Genomic DNA, 20,477 nt, shown 5'->3' on the forward strand with positions numbered 1-20,477 from the left:
AATCATTCTTCTGGAATAAAGTTTTTCTTGTGATAAAAGGCCAAGGGCAAACTGTTATCAGGGAATTGAAAGCAATTAACTATACCTAGGAAAAGGCAACAAACTGTTTTAACATCTTACTAACTAGCTGCCTTGTAACAAATGGGAAATTAAGATTGCTGACAGAAGAATTGAAGGAGCTCATGGCAGGCAGGCTTTCAAACAGAGAGCTAACACAGAATGTAACAAGGAATATAGAAGCTACTCTTGATAAAGCAAACTACAGACCTGGGGACCTTAGAAATGTCATAAACAATGTACACCACATACTTAACAAGACAGAAAACCCTACAAGAAATGAACATGTGATTCTTCAGCAACAGAACGCGAAAGAACATCACTGCACAAGGATAAGGACATAAGGACATCCAGATGCAGAAGTTAAATTCTATCATTAATGAAGTTCTGCTATAATGTGCATTTGACGAACTTTCTATTGAACAGATGTGATTTTCTAAAGCACGATGTTGCAGAGGAACACAATTGTCATGTTATAGCATAAGCTGAGTTATGAGCCTTAATTTGGTTGCTACAAGCAAAAAGTTTAATTGTTTCAGAATTTGATTGTGTTTTAGAATTCCTTGATGAGTAGCTAAATTAAAGGCTGCTTGTGGTAATTTATGCACAACAATACCTAATTGGGAATGTCAAAGTGTAAGTATCTGGACTGGTACACAGTAAAAGTGTTGCAATAGTGTACCCTCAAATTTCATCACCTAGGATGGAATCCAACTACTGCCATGAATGTCCTGGAGAAGAGAGGAAATAGGATTTAGGCTTCTTGTCTTTCTTGCGCAGTGCCAGCAGATCAAAGATGACCTGCTTCCACTCTGATTCAATTGATACTGAGACAGCTAAGTCAAATAGGCAATTTTCAAAGTGGGCAGGGGTGCTTAAAGGGTTAAGTTGGAGGTTTCTACTCTCCCTCCAATATGTCAAATTCACCTCTGCATGTTTGCAATGAGGTTTCTTGATGTGTTTACTGATTTCCCAAATTAGTCTCCATTTTGGTTTGAAACAAGCCAGGATCACTGAGTTAATATGTATGTTTCAGCTCTTCAGGGATGCTTTGAGGCCATCCCTGAAGTATTTCTGCTGCATACTTGGCAGCTTTCTAACATGACTGTATTCAGAATACAGCAACTGTGTCAAGTACCGGTTATCATATATATGAACAGGTCCCATAGAGAGGAGATGGTGTGAATAATTAATGCCTCAATGATGTCAGGTTTCTTGAGTTAGGAGACCTGTTGTTGGACCACATTTCTTGTCACTTTTTTTTTGAAAGATCTTGCATCTTGCGAAGGCACTACTTGTGATGCATGGTATCAGTGTCAGCCTTGAATTACAATTGATAAGGTGAGAACTTTGCAATTTCAGTGGTGTAAGGCATGTGTCTTTCTGATATTTATTTCTGTTACTAGCTAACTAGGAGTTTGAGATTGATTTATTATTGTCACATCCAATCTCTCTGCTTCTAATGACCAGGAGTGCTGAAACACCACTAAATTCCCATACACTAGTCCACTGCAGCTGTTAAATGGGACATCAATCAGAACCTGATTTGATTCTCTACCTTTCCCTAATGTTCTGTCTACTCTTCCGAAAAGGAAGAGGAACATTTCTGAGTGACTGTATTAGCATATATTCAGTTAATAAATATTTATATTTGGTGAAGGAGAGGACTGTAATTGTAAACGAATCAAAGCTAGTGGTAACAGTGAATGGGTGGGGATGTGAAGGAAGTGAATAATTGCATGGTAGGTGAGTGGAATGAACACTGCGAGGAGCAACAGGGTAGAGGGTAATGGTTGACAAGGGACAGTGATGTGCACAACAGGGTACAGTGAAACTGTACTCACCTCATTTATCTGCTTAAGCTCTTCCACACTGATTTAAGGAACATCGTACTAAGCTGCTCATCTTTTGACCACCTTCAGCTGCAATTTCTTTGCTGTTGGTTCTTCTAACTTGTTGGGAAGCACTACTTTGATGCGATGCCTCAATATACACAGAACTACATTAAGTGATAATAATCCCAATGCACAGATCTCTACGGTCTTGAAACTTCTTCATTTCTTGGTTCAACCTGCTAATTCCTCCAAATTGTTTGTTTAGATTGGCATCGAGATCTCATGCAGGTCAGCACCATGCTTGTTGCCACATACATTTGGAGCAAACCAAAAGTTTCATTCTAATTGGATGGTAGGGTTAAAATGCCACAGTCAACCTCAAAGCTCTTTCAGGATTCTCATTCCACAGCTTCAATCCTGTCTCAAAGTTGTAGCCCCAATTGTAATATGGAGAAATTCAACAAATAATTTACAAACAAATGTTCCCAGACATAGTAATTAGATACATGGCCAGATACACTGTTCAAGTGATGATAGCTTGGACACTGGAAGAAATCTCAGCTCATTTTCAAAGAGTGCAGAGCAATGTTTTAGCCACAGCAAGAAAAGCAGATGGGCATCAATTTGACATGTTGTCTCAATGGCATCACCACCGAAAGTACAGCAGCATCTCACTATGGCACTAAAGTGTCATACTGGGATGACGTGCTCAAATGCTTATAGTAAAGCCCTGAAATAAGATGCCACCAACTTCAATACCATCAAGAATCTTTTAATCCTTTAGTGTGCTTTGCCATTCACCCATGCGCCTTAACCTGCTCATACTGATTTCCCATTTATAATTCTTACATATTGTTGCGATGCTGCTGTTGCCTCACTCACATTTATCCTTCACCTCAAAACAATATGATCTTTGTTCTAATTTCTAATGCTGAAGTACCATCCTTGATATATTATTTTGGATTCCAGTTGATTTTTTAAAAATCCTGTAGCTTTTATATCATTAATTTAAAACTCTCCTACTTCTGGACCATTATGAAAATGGCTACTTTTGAAAAATCGTTTACTCTATCAATTTCCAATGTGAACTTAGATTCTGGTCATTATTTCCTAAATATTTTCTAATCTTTGAGCTGCTAATTTATTTTGTAATGTTATACATAACGAGACTGAGCACACTATAATTCCTTGTTGGACGTGCAGCTATATTTGCAAACCAAGAATAATACATTGGCAACAAACATTTGGATGATTCCAACCTTTCTTTAGTCAACCTGTGCTACACAACTCAATGTAGAAAATTACAAAGTGATAAAAATCTAAAACATTGGAATAATTAGTATACCTGAATCAGGAGGTCCTTGGAAAAGTTATTAAAATAGTAGATTGCATGCTCCTCTGGATTACTATGTCTGGTGCTTCTGGGGCCTATGACACAACCATTGTTATCAAAACCTAAATAAATTGAAGAACAGAGACTTAACCATGCGCACAAATAAAATGTGTATCTAAATGTCTACTATAACACTTAGCTGATCTTTCTAAATTATTTCAATTTTTTTTTTACTTACCAAATGGTAATCCATTGAAGGAAAGCAAAAGAGTCACACACAGTTAATCAATACTAATCATTCACACTCAAAAGTCATGAATCACATTGATAGTTTACAGACTATATTTATTGAAACATCTAAAATTGACTCTTGGGAGCACTTTTGGCCTGGATCAGAAGATTGCCCGATTCAGGTGCAGGGAGCAAGTGAGGAAATAAAAGTGAGACAGCAAGAGTGTGTCTCACGGAGCAAGCATAAACATTCATTTGAATCCGAACAGAGGGAGTCAGCCACCAAACACAGACACAAACAACCGCACATCCCTGCATGCATTCCACTGAGGTTAATGTACTCGACCAAACTCCTTGGCTCTTCCCCAGTCTTTTGCCCCTTCCCTTGTGATCAAGACACGGAAGTCAGTCTATTTTTCCCTTTCTTATGTTGTTCTTCTTAATTAACCAAAAAAGGTTTAATCAGTTTCTTGACATTTTAAAAATAGTCATAGTTATTAATAACTCATTTTTAAAAATGCTCATATTATTGCTTTAGCATTTCTTTTGCTTAGCGGCTGATTTGCTTTCTCCAATTCAACTTATATTTTGAAATTCATGTTTAATGTCATGCCAAACCTTATCTTTCTGAAATTGAGAAGAAATTGAAGTGTGGCCCCTCACATGAAAAGTTTTTAGTTTCAAGAGCAAATAAACCTTGTCTTCAACGACATGAAACATTAGTTAGACTGCTTTTGGAGTCAGGTGTGCAATCCTGGTCTTCTTCTCTTAGGCAGAGTATATTTGCCATTGTGGAGTGGCTCACCAAGCTGATTCCCAGGATGATGGGACCATCCTGCGAGAAGAGATTGAGGAGTCTGGTCCTGTACTCTCATGAGTTTAAAACAATGAAAGACCACCTCATAAATTCTTAATGACATAAATAGAATAAGTGTAGAAAGGATTTTTCCCCCAGCTGTGGGATCTAGAACCAAGAACCAAACAGACTCAGAAAAGAAAGGCAAACCATGTATAAGGTGCAAGACAAGGATGAATTTCTTCACTCGGGGAGTAGTAATTGTTTGTAATTCCTTCCTCCAGACACTGTGGAGTTGATTCATTAAGTTCAATTCAGAGATCTACAAACTAACAACATCAAGAGATAAAAGGATACTAAGGGAATATAGCAGTGAGGCAGATGATTAGCAATATGGAAATAAAAGTGACTGAGTGATGGGAAATAGAAAATAATGGTCAATGGATGTTTTTCAATTGTTAGGTTTGTAGTGCAGTTCCCCAGGAGTTGATATCGGGACCTTTGTTAATAATACAGATAGAATTTCCAAGTTTGCAGATGACTCAAAATTTTTGAAGAATTATAAATGGTGAGGAAGATAATCTGGAACTCCAAAAGGACATTGACAAGTTGGTAGGGTAGGAGGATAGGTAGTGGATGAGGTGTAATGCAGAGAAGAGTGAGGTGACAGAGTTTGATTGGGACCACATAAGTTATGGGTATTGTGAACAGATCCATGAAGGTGGCAGCACAAGTGAAGAGAACAGCTGGTAAACTATAAGGTGCCCTCCATTTTATTAACAGGCGAATACAGCACAAGAATAATGAGGCGATGCTCGCCATAATGCTGAAACCTCTATGAAGCTCTGGTTAGGCCCCAAGTAGACTCTTGTTTCCGATACTACACATCTCACTTTACTAACAAGGTAAGGATCCTTAAGGCAAGAGGAGACTTACCAGAATGGATGAAGGATTTTAGTTGCAAGGATAGGTTTGAAAAGTGGGGATTTTATTTCTTATAGCAAAGGAGGTTGAGGGAAGATTTAATACAAGTTCAGTATATTATGAAAAACTTAGATAATGTAGCCAAAAATAACTGCTTCCATTAGCAGATAAAGACTAGAGGGTTTGGACTAGAGATTAAGGGAGAATGTAAGGAATTATATTGTTACACAGTAAATTAAAATAAACTTGCTGCTCACAAAAATTGTGGAAGCAAAAGTAGCCAAAGCTTGAAAGGAAACTGGATGAAATCTTGAAGTAACAACCTTGCATGATCAAGCAGAGAAAGTGGGACGGAGGATTGCTGTGTGGGGAATTGGTTGGTCAGATGGTTTCCTACATTGCTGTAAATGACTATGATGTCATGGAGTGCTTCCTTATGATGAGCAGATAAATGAACTTACTTTACTGGAGGAATGTAGGATCCCAGTATTTGAAATACAAACTTTACATCAACATTCACTACATCTCCTTATGGGTTTCATATAAACCTGCCAGTGTTAAAGCACAGTTGGTGAGCTAAATGCATTTGCTGTTTTAAGTACATGCATATGTGGATGATTCTAACTCACCAAGGAGCCAGGCGTAAAGTCTACGGTTGAGAGACATATCTCTCCGAAGTACTACGTGTAGAGCTGCAGACAATATCTGGATCATGTCTGGGCGAGTTGCCTATTTGGGAAGAAAAAAACCATTTCCAGTAATATGGATGATTTAAAGCTGAAAGACATTTGTGCCATTGGAAGAAAATGTTTTATCCATGCTATTTTCTTTGCAAGGTCCTCCCTCCAAATTAATTCACACCATCTTTACTGTGCATTCAAGCCAGAGAACTTGAGGACTTAATCTAGGCTGATACTCCAAAAACATCGATGCAAAACTGGAAACGTACATTGCTCGAGATTATGTCCTTCAGTATATTAGACTTAAACTGCTTGCCAACACAGGTAAATATTATAACATTATCCTCGATTGGGAAAACATTAACATCAGTATTGTAATCTACAGACTCAGACTAAAACAAGATGTGGGTTTAAATCCCACCACAAGAACTGGTGCAACTTAAATTCAAATTGATAAAATCTGGATTTGAAAGTCTCGGCAATTATGATCGGAATATCATTAATTATCATAAAATTCTGTCTGATTCAATGATGTCCTTTAGATAAGATGTGCTTCCCATACTCGGTTTGGCCTACATCCATGGCAATGTGGTTGACTCTTAGTTGGCCTCTGCAATGGCCTGGCAGGCCTCTCAAGTTCAGGGCCAATTAGGGAGTGGCAACAAATGCTGGCCATACTGGCAATGCTCATATCCCATAAAAGAATGACATTCTTTCAGAGCTTGAAGCACAAAGTTCCTTCTATCAGCCATCACAAAGATATTAAACAGTCAGTGTGTCCAACTAGTGATTACAGGACTTAACAAATGTTTTAAAACTGCCACTATGCCCTTCAAAATCGTAACTGCATCTCAAAAGTTAAATCCAACAATGACTGATCAAACCATTACAAGGAAATACTTGGTCTACAGCATGAAAACAGATCACTGTTCAGCTACTGGTCTCTGCTACACATGAGTATCCTCCTGCCTTTCTTAATCCAAATATAAACAGCACATCATTCAATTTCTTTTGACTCTTTCTGCTAGGATGTCCCACATTCTTATCCTTCTTTAGAGAAAGGAATTTCTCCCAAGTTTCCCACTGGATTTGTGAACAATAATCACTTTCGGCCTCTAGGTACCCTTCAGGGTTCTCTATTCTGTCCATGCAGTTCAACATTTCCGAATAAGTACATCTTCACAGTTTCAGTATCATCCTTCAACATTAAAGAAAGTGCAAACAAAGTCCCTCCACATCCTTTCTATATTGTAGGAACCAGAACTGTGCCCAGATAAGTATGGGTCAATCAACATATAAGATGAATAGGAAATCACTACTTTTAAATTTTATTCCTTTAGAAATGTTTGGTCTGCTTTTCAAAGAAAATTTTCCAACCATCTTTGCTATGCTTAACAGTTCCTGTATCTGTGTTCCTTACTTTGTAGACCCATTTAAGCTTATGATCAAAGCAGTACACAGTATCCTTTATCTTCCTACCGAAACCTACCATCTTAGTTATAGATAATGGAATTTACAAGTTTGCATTAATATCTCATTGTATTTTACTGCAGGAATTCAATGTGGTAAATTTGTGTCACCAATTTTATTCACAACATTTTGTAGATGTTTTTGCACTGCATCTTTGAAACACAGAAACATAGGAAACACGAACAGGTATAGGCCATTTGGCCTTGCTCTGCCATCCAATACGATCATGGCTGTTCATTCAACTCAGTAAAAACAAATACTGTAGATGCTGGAAATCCAAAATAAACACAGAATGCTGGATAAACTCAGTATGTCTCGCAGCACCTGTGCAAACAGAAACAGAGTTTCATTCATCTCTGAACTCTGATCCTTTTTTGCAAGGTTTGTAGCTCAGGTTGAGGTTTAGGGTATAGGTTTGCTCGCTGAGCTGTAGGTTTGATATCCAGACATTTCATTATCTGGCTAGCTAACATCATCAGTGGCGACCTCCAAGTGAAGCGAAGCTGTTGTCTCCTGCTTTCTATTTCTATGTTTGTCCTGGATGGGGTTCCTGGGGTTTATGGTGATGTCATTTCCTGTTCATTTTCTGAGCGGTTGTTGGATGGTATCTAGATCTGTGTTTATATGGCATTGTGGTTGGAGTGCCAGGCCTCTAGGAATTCTCTGGCATGTCTTTGCTTAGCCTGTCCCAGGATAGATGTGTTGTCCCAGTCGAAATGGTGGGTTTTTTTGACTGGGACAACACATCTATCCTGGGACAGGCTAAGCAAAGACATGCCAGAGAATTCCTAGAGGCCTGGCACTCCAACCACAACGCCATAAACACAGATCTAGATACCATCTATCAACCCCTCAGAAAATGAACAGGAAATGACATCACCACAAACCCCAGGAACCCATCCAGGACAAACATATAAATAGAAAGCAGGAGACAACAGCTTCGCCTCACTTGGAGGTCGCCACTGATGTTTACTAGCCAGGTATGGAAATGTCTGGATATCAAACCTACAGCTCAGCGAGCAAACCTACATCCTAAACCCTTTGATCCCTTTAACCTCAAGACTATATCCAACTCCTCCTCGATAGCATTCGATACTTTGGCCTCAACTGCTTTCTGGAGCAGAGAATTCCACAGGCTCTATGTGAAGAAATTTCTCATCTCAGTCCTAAATGGCCTAACCTGTATCCTTAGATTATTACCGCCGGTTCTAGACTCCAATACTTTTATATTACAAATGTAAAGCGATAAAGTCATTAGAGTTTGTTCCCTATGTCTTTATATACAGTAATCATGATCATTCTGCTCATGGTCTGGAATTATCCACCTTCCTAACTAGTTTTTACATGGTCACTGTGCTCTGTCTTCCCTAACTTCTTTTAATGTATGTAGGTGTAATCCACTTATAGCTGATATTTAATCCTCTTTAGCATACACAGTATCCATTAAGTTCTATCAAGCTTTCTTGTATTTGATTTAATTCGTTTTATGCATACTTTTTGCACAATATGTTGGAAATATACATGGAACAGAGGATATCAAAAACATAACTCACCACTTTAATTCAATAATCTGCACCAAGTTCTACACTTAAGGAAGGCACAATGAAACATATGATATGATAAATGCATCACCCATTACCAACACCTTTCACTCATGAACAACAATTTTAAGTTGTGAAAGTACTAGTAATGCTTCACTAATACCCCAACATCTTCAGCACTGATAGAAGCTGAAAACCAGGACTAAACATCATTCTTTAAGCTGACAAAGTCTCATGAACTGACAGAGATTCTTCAGTACTGTAAAATTCTATGAATTAATCCAAATATTACACATATTGCAGCCAAGTGTGACAGCATCATTAATTTTCTAAATTTACAAATTATAGCAAATATACCTGAAACAGATGAAAAGGGAAGCAGAACAGTATGAGATCCAAGGTGCTCCTCTGCACCAAAGCACTGGAGTCCTGAACTGAAACACTGACTGCTTCAACCTACAGAATTTTTAAAAAAAGATTAGTTTAGGATCTTGTTTTAGTGAAAACATATTAAATCCATTCTGTATTAAAAATCAACTAGGACTGTCACTTCAGCACTCATGAAATCTGCAAGTCAATTCATACAAATGAAGTTAACTACTTTAACCAAATGTTCAAACAACCAAAGCTACCTATCCTGCAGGCCAACTTAGAGCCATAGGGTCCTAGTGCATGGAGACAGGCCCTTTGGCCCAAAATGGTCCATGCTAACCCCATTTGGCCCATATCCTTTTAAACCTTTCTTATCCATGTAACTGACTGAACAAACTGCCAAAGTAGTATTAAGATCACAGCAGCATTTCAATAAATATTTCTCAGCCAAACCAATCCAAGTTATTGCCAATGTGGAATCAATAATAATGCTTTAGAGTAAAAATTTCTTAGAGAACAGTGATAGCAAGATAGGGATGTGCTACCACAGGGATCTACCAGAGTAGATGCATGGGGAACAAAATTAAATGTGTAGTAAAAAAGAAAGTGGTGCAAACAAATCTCTGGCAATAGACAGACAGATAAAACCGGAACTTGGCAAGTGGAGTGCCACACAGCTAAATAATAGAGAAGCATTAGAGTGGTGATGAAGCATGTCAACGATTGCATAATGGTCAAAGAAAACCTAATTTCTAACCTGCATGCTGGTTTTAAGATGTACCAATTTTCACAAGTATGCTGCTCTACCTGACAATCATTGCATTTACGTAAACACTATTCCTAAATTAAAAGATTTACGAGGATGTTGCCAGGGCTAGTAGTCCTGAGTTAGAGGGAGAAGTTGGCCAGAATAGGACTTTATTCCTTGGAACATAGAAGAATGTGGGGTGACCTTATTAGAATACATAAAATCATGAAGGGCATAGATAGATAGATGAATGCATGCAGTCTTTTTCCCCAGCGATGGGGAATTGAAAACTAGAGGGTAAGGCGAGAGGGGAAAGATTTAAGGAGGATCTGAGAGACAACTTCTTCACAGAGACAGTAGTGCATATATGGAATGGGCTGCCAGAGAAAGTGCTTGAGGCAGGGATAATAGTAACATAATAAAAAACATTTGGATAGATACATTGATGGGAAGGGATATGGACCAAATGCAGCCAATTGGAACAAGCGGAGTGGGCACCACAGTCAGCATGGATCTGTTTGGGCCAAAGGGCGTGTTTCCATACTGTATTACTCTATGACTCTGTAAAAGACTGCCTGTGCAATGTACAGTACTGAATTGGGAAAGAAAATCCTGCAATTAAATACAGGGCGACCCCCATATCCACAGGTCCAGTTACCACATCCCGAACGAGTAAAAGGAAAAATCCAGAACCGGGGACCAGGAGGCTGCCAGGAAAGCACACTTCCCATTTAAATGAAAGGGTTCATACCTATCCACAGTAGGTCCTGGAACGTATCCCCCTCGGTATGGGGAGGGACTACTGTATTGGAAAGACAACGATCCTGTCATAAAATCCATTCCCGATACATCAATTTGATCTTTCGTGTCCTTGCTGCTCACCAACTCGGTAATCTCCTTCAGCTGTACCGTTGGTGGCAATTATTTTAGCTGCCTAGATTACAAACTCTGGGATTCCCATCCTCAAATATCTCCACCTGGCTTTTCCTTTTTAAGATGTTACTTAGAACCTACATTTTTAACCACATTTGTATGCCAACTGCCTTAATTAATATTTTGCATTATGGTTTTCATAGAACTAATAATTTTGAGTGAGCTACAAGGTCAAAGAAAACATTTCAGACTAAAATTCAAGCTGAAGAAGGCATTTTGTTTTCTTCAACTTGGAATTAAATATACTAATTAATATATTAACTAGTACAACTGATTATTCAGTCAGAAACAGGTGATTAAATAAGTAATAAGTCTCAATTGAACTACAATAGAAGCATCAATAATTCAACAGCAGAGACATTAAAAGACTAAGAATTTCCTTAATAAGCTGTTGTAGTTTATGCGAGGAGGAATGTATAAACAGATAATTGCCCACAACCTGGGTCAGCAATAGATAGAACTACACGATGCTCTTAAGAAATGTACAACTAATGAAGGCCTATGAAAGCATGCAAGAGCTGCTCAAAATCTCTGTATCTCATGATTAGATTAGATTCCCCACAGTGTGGCAACAGGCCCTTCGGCCCAACCAGTCAACACCGACCCTCCAAAGAGTAACCCACCCAGACCCATCTCCCTCTGACTAATGCACCTAACACTATGGGCAATTCACCTGACCTGCACATCTTTGGATTGTGTGAGGAAACCGGAGTACCTGGAGGAAACCCATGCAGACACGGGGAGAATGTGCAAACTCCACACAGACAGTCACCCAAGGCTGGTATCGAACCTGGGACCCTGATGCTGTGAGGCTGCAGTGCTAACCACTGAGTCACCGTGCCACCCTTAAATGACGTATTTAAAATGTGGCACTCAATTTCATTCTTGAACATAAGTGAACCATCACTGCCTCAAGGGCATAGAATTTGAAAGAGTTCCAGCCCTCAGTGAAAAAATTCCTCCTCACCCAAGTCCTAATTAACTCACCAGTAAGGGGAAATATCCTTCCTGCATCTACCCCAGCAAACCCTGAAAGAGTTTTCTATTTTTGAATGAAATCACTGCTCATTCTTCTAAACGCCAGAGGATATACATAGGGCAACACCTCCACCAGGAGGTAATTTGGTGAATCTTCATTGCACTCTCCCTATGGCAAGTATACATTTCCTTAAGATCAACTCTTGTAGTGTAGTGCCAGTGTCCCAACCTCTAAGTCAGGAGGCCTATGGTTAAGTCCTGCTTCCACCTCCACCCCCAACCTGCTACAAAAGTATGTTGCAACATTTCTGAACAGGTTGATTAGAAGTATCTATATTTCCTTAGGCAAGGATACCAAAGTTGCATACAATTCTCCAGGTGTGGTCCCACCAAAGCTTTGTATAACTACAGTAAGATATCTTTTGTTCCAATACACAAATTTTCTTGTAATGAAGGCAATTTAAACAATTTTCCTTCATGACTGCAAGGTGTACCAACACATCAACCTTCAGTGGAATACGGACTAGGACACCAAAGCCCCTTTGAGGTTCAACATTTCTGACACTCTCATAATGGAATTAAACAAAGGAAATTACATAGGCATAAGAACAGGTTTGGTCAGAGTAGATTGGGCAGGATGAGCGGTGGCAGATGTTTAAGGAGCTTCTGAATTTCTCCCAACTAAAATACATCCCACTGAAGAAGATAGATGGTAAGGGGCGGGGGGAGATTTATAAATAAATAAAAATAAAACAATCCACGGCTAAACAAAGAGGTCAAGGACAATTTAAAGTCAAAAACTAAGGTATACCGTATTGCAAAAGGCCAGTGGCAGGTTGGAAGGTTAGATAACTTCCAATCATAAACAAAAGGATACTTAAAAAAAAACAGCCAAGGTAAATTACAAAAGAAAACTAGCACAAACATTAAAAAGAATAGCAAACCCTCTATAAATTTATAAAAGTGAAGAGTCACTAAGGTGTATGTTGGTCCATTGGAATTTGAAACCGGAGAGTTAATAGTGGGGAACACTGAAATGGCAAAGATGCTAAATCAATACTGTGCTTCAGTTTTCACGGTGGAGGACAGCATGGAATGGGAAAGTCACAGACAATAAAAAGATAGAACTTAGAACAATCAACATTCATAGGGAAAAGATACTCAGCGAACTACTGGGATTGAGGGCAGACAGTTCCCAAGCCTGATGGCCTACATCCTAGATTATTAAAGGAAGTGGTGAGAGAGATAGTGGATCTATTGGTTACAACATTCCAAAATTCCCTGGATACGGGAAAGGTTCCAATGGATTGGAAAAATGCTAACATAACACCCTTATTCAAAACAGAAGGAAGAAATATGTAAGAAATTACAGACCAGTTAGTTTAATATCTGCTGTTGGTAAGTGATAGAATAAACTATCAAGGAAGCAATATCACGACATTTGGATAGTCAAAACGCTATCCATCAGAGTCAGTATGGTTTTATGAAGGGTAAATCATGTTTGACTAACTTGTTCGACTTCTTCGGAGATGTAACAAACAAAGAGGATAATGGGAATTCTGTAGATATCTGGACTTCCAGAAGGCATTTGATAAGGTGCCACACAAAAGGTTAATTCACAAAGTTGGATCATACGGTAATTTATTAGCTTGAATAGGTGACTGGCTGATGGACAGAAGATAGAATCGGGATAAATAGATTTTTCTCTGGATGGCAAGATGTAACTAATGGGATGCCACAGGGTTCGATCCTTGGACCTCAGCTATTTACAATCTATATTAACAACTTGGATACAGGGATAGGAGGCTCTATAGCCAAATTTGTGAACGACAAAACTGGGGGGTTTGGTAAATTGCGAGGAGAAAATAAGAACGTTACAAATGGATATAGATAGGTTAGGAGAGTGGACCAAAATGTGGCAAATGCAGCTTAATGTGAATAAGTATGAGGTCACGCATTTTGGTCAAAATAAAAATGGGAAGGCGACCTATTATCTAACTGGGAAGAGATTTTGGGGTACTCTGGTGCAGAGGGATCTGGATGTCCTCGTTCAACAGTCACAGAAAATTAGCATGCAAGCACAGGAGATAATAAAGAAAGCGAATGGAATGTTGACATTTATAGCTAAAGCAATAGAATATAAAGGTAAGGAAGCATTATTGCAAGTATAAAAGGCATTGGTGAGACCGCACCTGGAGTAGTATGAACAGTTTTAGTCCCCTTATCTGAAGTACGATGTAGTGGCATTGGAAGCAGTTCAAAGGAGGTTCACTAGATTGATCCCACAGATGAGAGGTTTGTTGTATGAAAAGATATTGAACAGTTTAGGCCAATACTATCTGGAATTTAGAAGAATGAGGAGAGATCAAATTGAGGTACTCAAGATGATAAAAGGCTTGGATAAAATAAATGTGGAGTGGATGCTTCCGTTTGTGGACCATTGTAGAACGATAGGTCATAGTCTTAGGATAACGGGTAGCAAATTTAAAACAGAGTTGAGGAGAATCTATTTCTCCCAAAAGGGTTGTGAACTTGTGGAATTCATTACACCAAAGTGCAGAGGATGCTGGAACAATGAGTAAATTTAAGGAGGAATTAGACAGGAATTTAATTGATAAGGGGTTGAAGAGTTATGAAGAAAAGCCAGGAAAATGGGGGTGAGGAGCATATCAGCAATGATCAAATAGCAGAGCAGATTTGATGGGCCAATTGGCCTGTTTCTGCATCTCTCTCATGAACTTATGAAGCGACACTCCATATTTCTGGTTTTCCTGAGCATAAGCAGATAATCTTACATTTCTTGACACTGTGTTCCATAGGCTAATTCCTTTCCCAAGTGTTTAGCTTCTCCAAACCTCCTTGAAGCATTTCTACATACTTCTCATAAAGCACACTTCCGCCTAGTTTTGTTTCATTGAAAACTTTGAAATACTACATTTAATCCCCACATCTAAAATCATTGACATAGACTGTGAACAGCCATAGAGATGTACAACATGGAAATAGACCCATCCATGCCGATCAGATATCCAAACTAAATTTAGTCCCACCTGCCAGCACCTGGCCCATATTGCTCCAAACCCTTCCTATTCATATAACCATCCAAATGCCTCTTAAATGTTGCAATTGTACTAACCTCCACCACTTCCTCTGGCAGCTCATTCCATACATGTACTACCCTCTGAGTGAACAAGTTGCCCCATAGGTCTCTTTTATATCTTTCCCCTCTTACCCTAAACCTATGCCCTCTAGTTCTGGACTCCCCAACCCCAGGGAAAAGACCTTGTCTATTTATCCTATCCATGCTCCTCATAATTTTGTAAACCTCTATAAAGTCACCCCTGAGCTTCTGACACTCCAGGGAAAACAGCCCCAGCCTGTTCAGCCTCTCCCTTTGCTCATATCCTCCAACCCTGGCAACATCCTTGTAAATCTTTTCTGAACGATTTCAAGTTTCACAACATCTTTCCGATAGGAAGGAGACCAGAAATGCAAGCAGCATTCCAACAGTGACCTAACCAATGTTCTGTACAGCCACACCATTACCTCCCAACTCCTGTACTCAATACTCTGACCAATAAAAGAAAGCATACCAAACGCCTTTTTCACTATCTCTCTGTTCAGCAACGCTCTCATTACCTTACCATTAAGGTGTTTAAGTCCTGCTAAGATTTGCTTTCCCAAAATGCAGCACCTCACATTTATCTGAATTAAACTCCATCTGCCACTTCTCAGCCCATTGGCCCATCTGGTCCAGATCCTGTTGTAATCTGAGTTAACCCCCTTCGCTTTCCACTATACCTCCAATTTTAGTGTCATCTGCAAACTTATTAACTGTACCTCTGATGCTCGCATCCAAATCATTTATGTAAGTGACAAAAAGTAGAGGACCCAGCACTGATCCTTGTGACACTCCTCTGGTCACAGGCCTCCAGTCTGAAAAACAACCCTACACCACCCTCTGTCTTCTACCTTTGAGCCAGTTCTGTATCCAAATGGCTAGTTCTCCCTGTATTCACTGATATCTAACCTTGCTAACCAGTCTCCCATGGGGAACCTTGTCGAACGCCTTACTGAAGTCCATATAGATCATATCTACCACTCTGCCCTCATCAATCCTCTTTGTTACTTCCTCAAAAAACTCAATCAAGTTTGAGAGACATTATTTCCCTCGCACAAAACCATGTTGTCTATCCCTAATCAGTCATTGCCTTGCCAAATACATGTACATCCTGTCCCTCAGGATTCCCTCCAACAACTTGCCCACCACCGACGTCAGGTTTATTGGTCCATAGTTCCCTGGCTTGTCCTTACCACACTTCTTAAACAGCGGCACCACGTAAGCCAACCCCCAGTCTTCCGGCACCTCACCTGTGACTATTGATGATACAAATATCTCAGCAAGAGGCCCAGTAATCACTTCTCTAGCTTCCCACATAATTCTAGGGTTCACCTGATCAGGTCCTGGGGATTTATCCACTTTTATGCGTTTCAAGACATCCAGCAATTCCTCCTCTGAAATATGGACTTTTTGCAAGATGTCACCATCTATTTCCCTACAGTCTATATCTTCCATATCCTTTCCACAGAAAATACTGATGCAAAATACTCATCTAGTATCTCCCCCATTTTCTGCGGCTCCACACAAAGGCTGCCTTGCTGATCCCCGAGGAGCCCTATTCTCTCCTTAGTTACCCTTTTGTCCTTAATATATTCATAAAAACTCTTTGGATTTTCCTTAATTCTATTTGCCAAAGCTATCTCATGTCCCCTTTTTGCTCTCCTGATTTCCCTCTTAAGTATACTCCAAGGATTCACTCGATCTATCCTGTCTATACCTGACATATGCTTCCTTCTTTTTCTTAACCAAACCCTCAATTTCTTTAGTCATCCAGCATTCCCTATACCTACGAGCCTTTCCTTTCACCTGAACAGGAATATGCTTTCTCTGGATTCTAGTTCTCATTTCTGAAGGCTTCCCATTTTCCAGTCATCCCTTTACCTGCGAACATCTGCTCCCAATCAATTTTTGAAAGTTCTTGCCTAATATGGTCAAAATTGGCCTTTCTCCAATTTAGAACTTCAACTTTTAGATCTGGTCTATCCTTTTCCATCATTATTTTAAATCTAATAGAATTATGGTCACCTGCCCTGCCTTATTTTCCAAGAGTAAGTCAAGTTTTGCATCTTCTCTAGTAGATACATCCACATACTGAGTCAGAAAATTGTCTCGTACACACTTAAATTCCTCTCCATCTAAACCCTTAACACTATGGCAGTTCCCTACCATAGTGAAAGTTAAAATCCCCGACTATAACCACCCTATTATTCTTACAGATGGCTGAGATCTCCTTACAAGTTTGTTTTTCAATTTCCCTCTGACTATTAGGGGGTCTATAATATAATCCCAATTAGGGTCTATAATACAATCCCAATAACTGTCTCTCCAACTGATCCATTCGATCTGATAAGATTCGTAGCCAGCAGCATTTATGGCAGATATAATTCGCAGTAACCCTTAAACTCTCTAAACGCCCACATCTGACAAGAAGTGCATATCACTCTACTAAAGGCCATTTTTGCTCCTTCACAATCTACAATCTACAGAAAATAAAACAGTCTTATTCCTCTACAAACATTGCCCCAGGTTAAATCAATAGTTATGGCTTATATTTTAAGTCTAATCAAGAGACATATCTCCAAAAACATTTAATCAAGAAAGAACTTGCTCTACTCACTACTGCAGATTCTCTGTAGGCCACACTTAAAACAACGATTAAATTATCTGATTCTGTGCCATGAATTTCACCCAACAGTTTCTCAAAGATCAGCTGTGAATTTCACTGATTGATAATTTTCCCAGATGCACTCCAATGTCCAGCGATACACAAATTCAAACATCAAAGGCAGTAACTGTGCAGGTTTTCTCTCTCCTGCAATGACCTCACCATGTGCTTCCTTTGTCTGTTCTTCTCCCTTTTAAAACTGCTGTTGTTTTTACTTTTTTTCCAAAGTTCCAAAACAATGCAACAGCATATGAAACAGTAATTGCTGCTCCCGCAATTCGAGGAAATCACCTCCAGCACCTAAAATATCTTAAAAAAGGTGCAGCTGTTACAGCCAGAATTTTTTCTCATCCTCCATCTTGGATTACCCAGAATCCCCACAGCTGGGGCCCAATCTTTGCAGAAGCCCACTTAATCAAAGCCTGCCCATCTGAAACTGACTCATTGTTTTCTATTCTATTTTCTGCCCATTTATCAATTCTCAAACTGTACCACGAAATGTGCTCTAACAAAAACAGCAAGTCTGGCAACATCTGTGAAGAGAAATCAAAGCTTTGGATCTGGTGAGTGTTCCTCCTATGTGTTCCAACTTTGTTTACCAACCTCTCATATTGTGGATGCAAATTATGTTGTTGCCACGAGACAAACCCCCTGGAATGTCACACCTAAAGATTTGAAGGAAATAACCCTTTAAAGGGGAAAGGGGCAAGTCAAAACAGACGAGTTTGCAATCTATCGTGATATAATGATAAGAAGAAGCTGACAACCTGCTGCTCAACAGCAAGATCCCCCGCTGTAGATTATGTCCCAAAGTACCTCTGGAGAATACACAAGGACAGGGGTTAAGAATCCAGTTTCAACTCTACTGGAATGTGCTGGTGGGACTGAATATTCTCACAAGTGACAGGAGGCTAATGACAATACATACTAACCTGGTTTTCAGTGTTAGCACACTGTGAAGATTATAGTTCAAGAACTATATCCTAGTTACCTGTGTTTCATGTCTCTCACTCAGCCAGCCGTCAACAAGCTAGCAAGGCAATCAAAAGGAAATAGGACCAGTGGGGCCAAGAAATAGCAGATGGAGTTTAATTTAGATAAATACGAATTGTTGCATTTTGGTAAGACAAATCAGGACAGGGTTTACACAGTTAATAGTACAGGCCTGGGGAGTGTTATCAAACAGAGTCCCAAAGGCTCACGCGCATAGTTCCTTGAAAATAGAATCACAAGGATGATAAAGAAGGCATTTGACACGCCTGCCTTCATCGGTCAGAGCATTGAGTACAGGTGTTAGGACATCACTGTACAACTGTACAGGACATTGGTACGGCCACATTCGGAGTACAGAATACAGTTCTGGTCACCCTGCATAGGAAAGATGTTATTAAATAGGAAAGTCAAGAACGGGGTACGATGCTCAACTCATCGACCGCCAGTTCCGAAGTGCCACAGCAAGGAACTGTAATGACCTCCTCAGGACACAGACATGTGCTGCAACCGACAGGGTACCCTTCATTGTTCAGTATTTCCCAGGAGCTGAAAAATTATCCATGTTCTTTGTGACCTGCAACACATTATCAATGAGGATGAGCACCTCACCAAGACTTTTCCCACACCTCCACTACTTGCCTTTAAACAACCGCCAAACCTCAAACAGATCATAATTCGTAGCAAGCTGCCAGACTCTCAGGACAACTCCATACAACCATCACGGTAGATGCCGCAAGACGTGTCAGAGTGTGGACATAGATACCACCATTATGCTTGGGGACACCTCCCACCTTGTACATGGCAGGTACTCATTTGAGGTAAAAACAATGACTGCAGATGCTGGAAACCTCCTCCAAGACTTCCGTTTCCCCGGCCCCCAACGCTTCATCTTCACCATGGAGATCCAATCCCTCTACACCTCCATCCGCCATGACCAGGGCCTCCAAGCCCTCCCTTTTTTCCTCCCCAACGTCCCCCAACAGTACCCTTCCACCGACACTCTCATTCGTTTTGCCGAACTGGTCCTCACCCTTAACAATTTCTCCTTTGAATCCTCCCACTTCCTCCAGACCAAAGGGGTAGCCATGGGCACATGTATGGGCCCCAGCTATGCCTCTTTGTTGGCTACGTAGAACAGTTGATCTTCCGTAATTACACCGGCACCACTCCCCACCTCTTCCTCCGCTACATTGATGACTGCATTGGCGCCACCTCGTGCTCCCGCGAGGAGGTTGAGCAATTCATCAACTTCACCAACACATTCCACCCTGACCTTAAATTTACCTGGACCATCTCTGACACCTCCCTCCCCTTCCTGGACCTCTCCATCTCCATCAGTAACGACCGACTTGACACTGACATCTTCTACAAACCCACCGACTCCCACAGCTACCTGGATGACACCTCTTCCCACCCTACCTCTTGCAAAAATGCCATCCCGTATTCCCAATTCCTCCGCCTCCACCGTATCTGCTCCCAGGAGGACCAGTTCCACCACAGAACACACCAGAAGGCCTCCTTCTTTAGAGACCGCAATTTCCCTTCCCACGTGGTTAAAGATGCCCTCCAACGCATCTCATCCACATCCCGCACCTCCGCCCTCAGACCCAACCCCCCCAACCGCAACAAGGACAGAACGCCCCTGGTGCCCACCTTCCACCCTACCAACCTCCGCATAAACCAAATCATCCGCCGACATTCCCCCCACCCCCAAACAGACCCCACCACCAGGGATATATTTCCCTCCCCACCACTCTCCGCCTTCCGCAAAGACCGTTCCCTCCGTGACTACCTGGCCAG

At 40.4% G+C, this 20,477-nt stretch overlaps 1 protein-coding gene across 15 annotated transcripts in view; it reads right to left on the reverse strand.

Moving 5' to 3' along the window:
* Positions 1-20,477, reverse strand: part of dop1a (DOP1 leucine zipper like protein A) — a 377,089-nt gene that overhangs the window by 227,838 nt on the left and 128,774 nt on the right. For 14 of the 15 annotated variants that reach the window (XR_006312556.1, XR_006312558.1, XR_006312557.1 and 11 more), the window contains 3 exons: positions 9,225-9,323; positions 5,806-5,905; positions 3,238-3,347 (listed from right to left, as the gene is read on the reverse strand). Coding sequence is in view for 12 of the 15 variants with exons in the window: in XM_043696201.1 (XP_043552136.1) it covers positions 3,238-3,347; positions 5,806-5,905; positions 9,225-9,323 (309 nt within the window). In the remaining 3 variants the exon portion in view is untranslated. The remainder of the gene's footprint in view (positions 1-3,237; positions 3,348-5,805; positions 5,906-9,224; positions 9,324-20,477) is intronic. The other variant, XM_043696202.1, reaches the window with a different exon arrangement.

Source organism: Chiloscyllium plagiosum, chromosome 9, assembly GCF_004010195.1.
Source record: "Chiloscyllium plagiosum isolate BGI_BamShark_2017 chromosome 9, ASM401019v2, whole genome shotgun sequence".
NCBI classification, from domain to species: Eukaryota; Metazoa; Chordata; class Chondrichthyes; order Orectolobiformes; family Hemiscylliidae; genus Chiloscyllium; species Chiloscyllium plagiosum.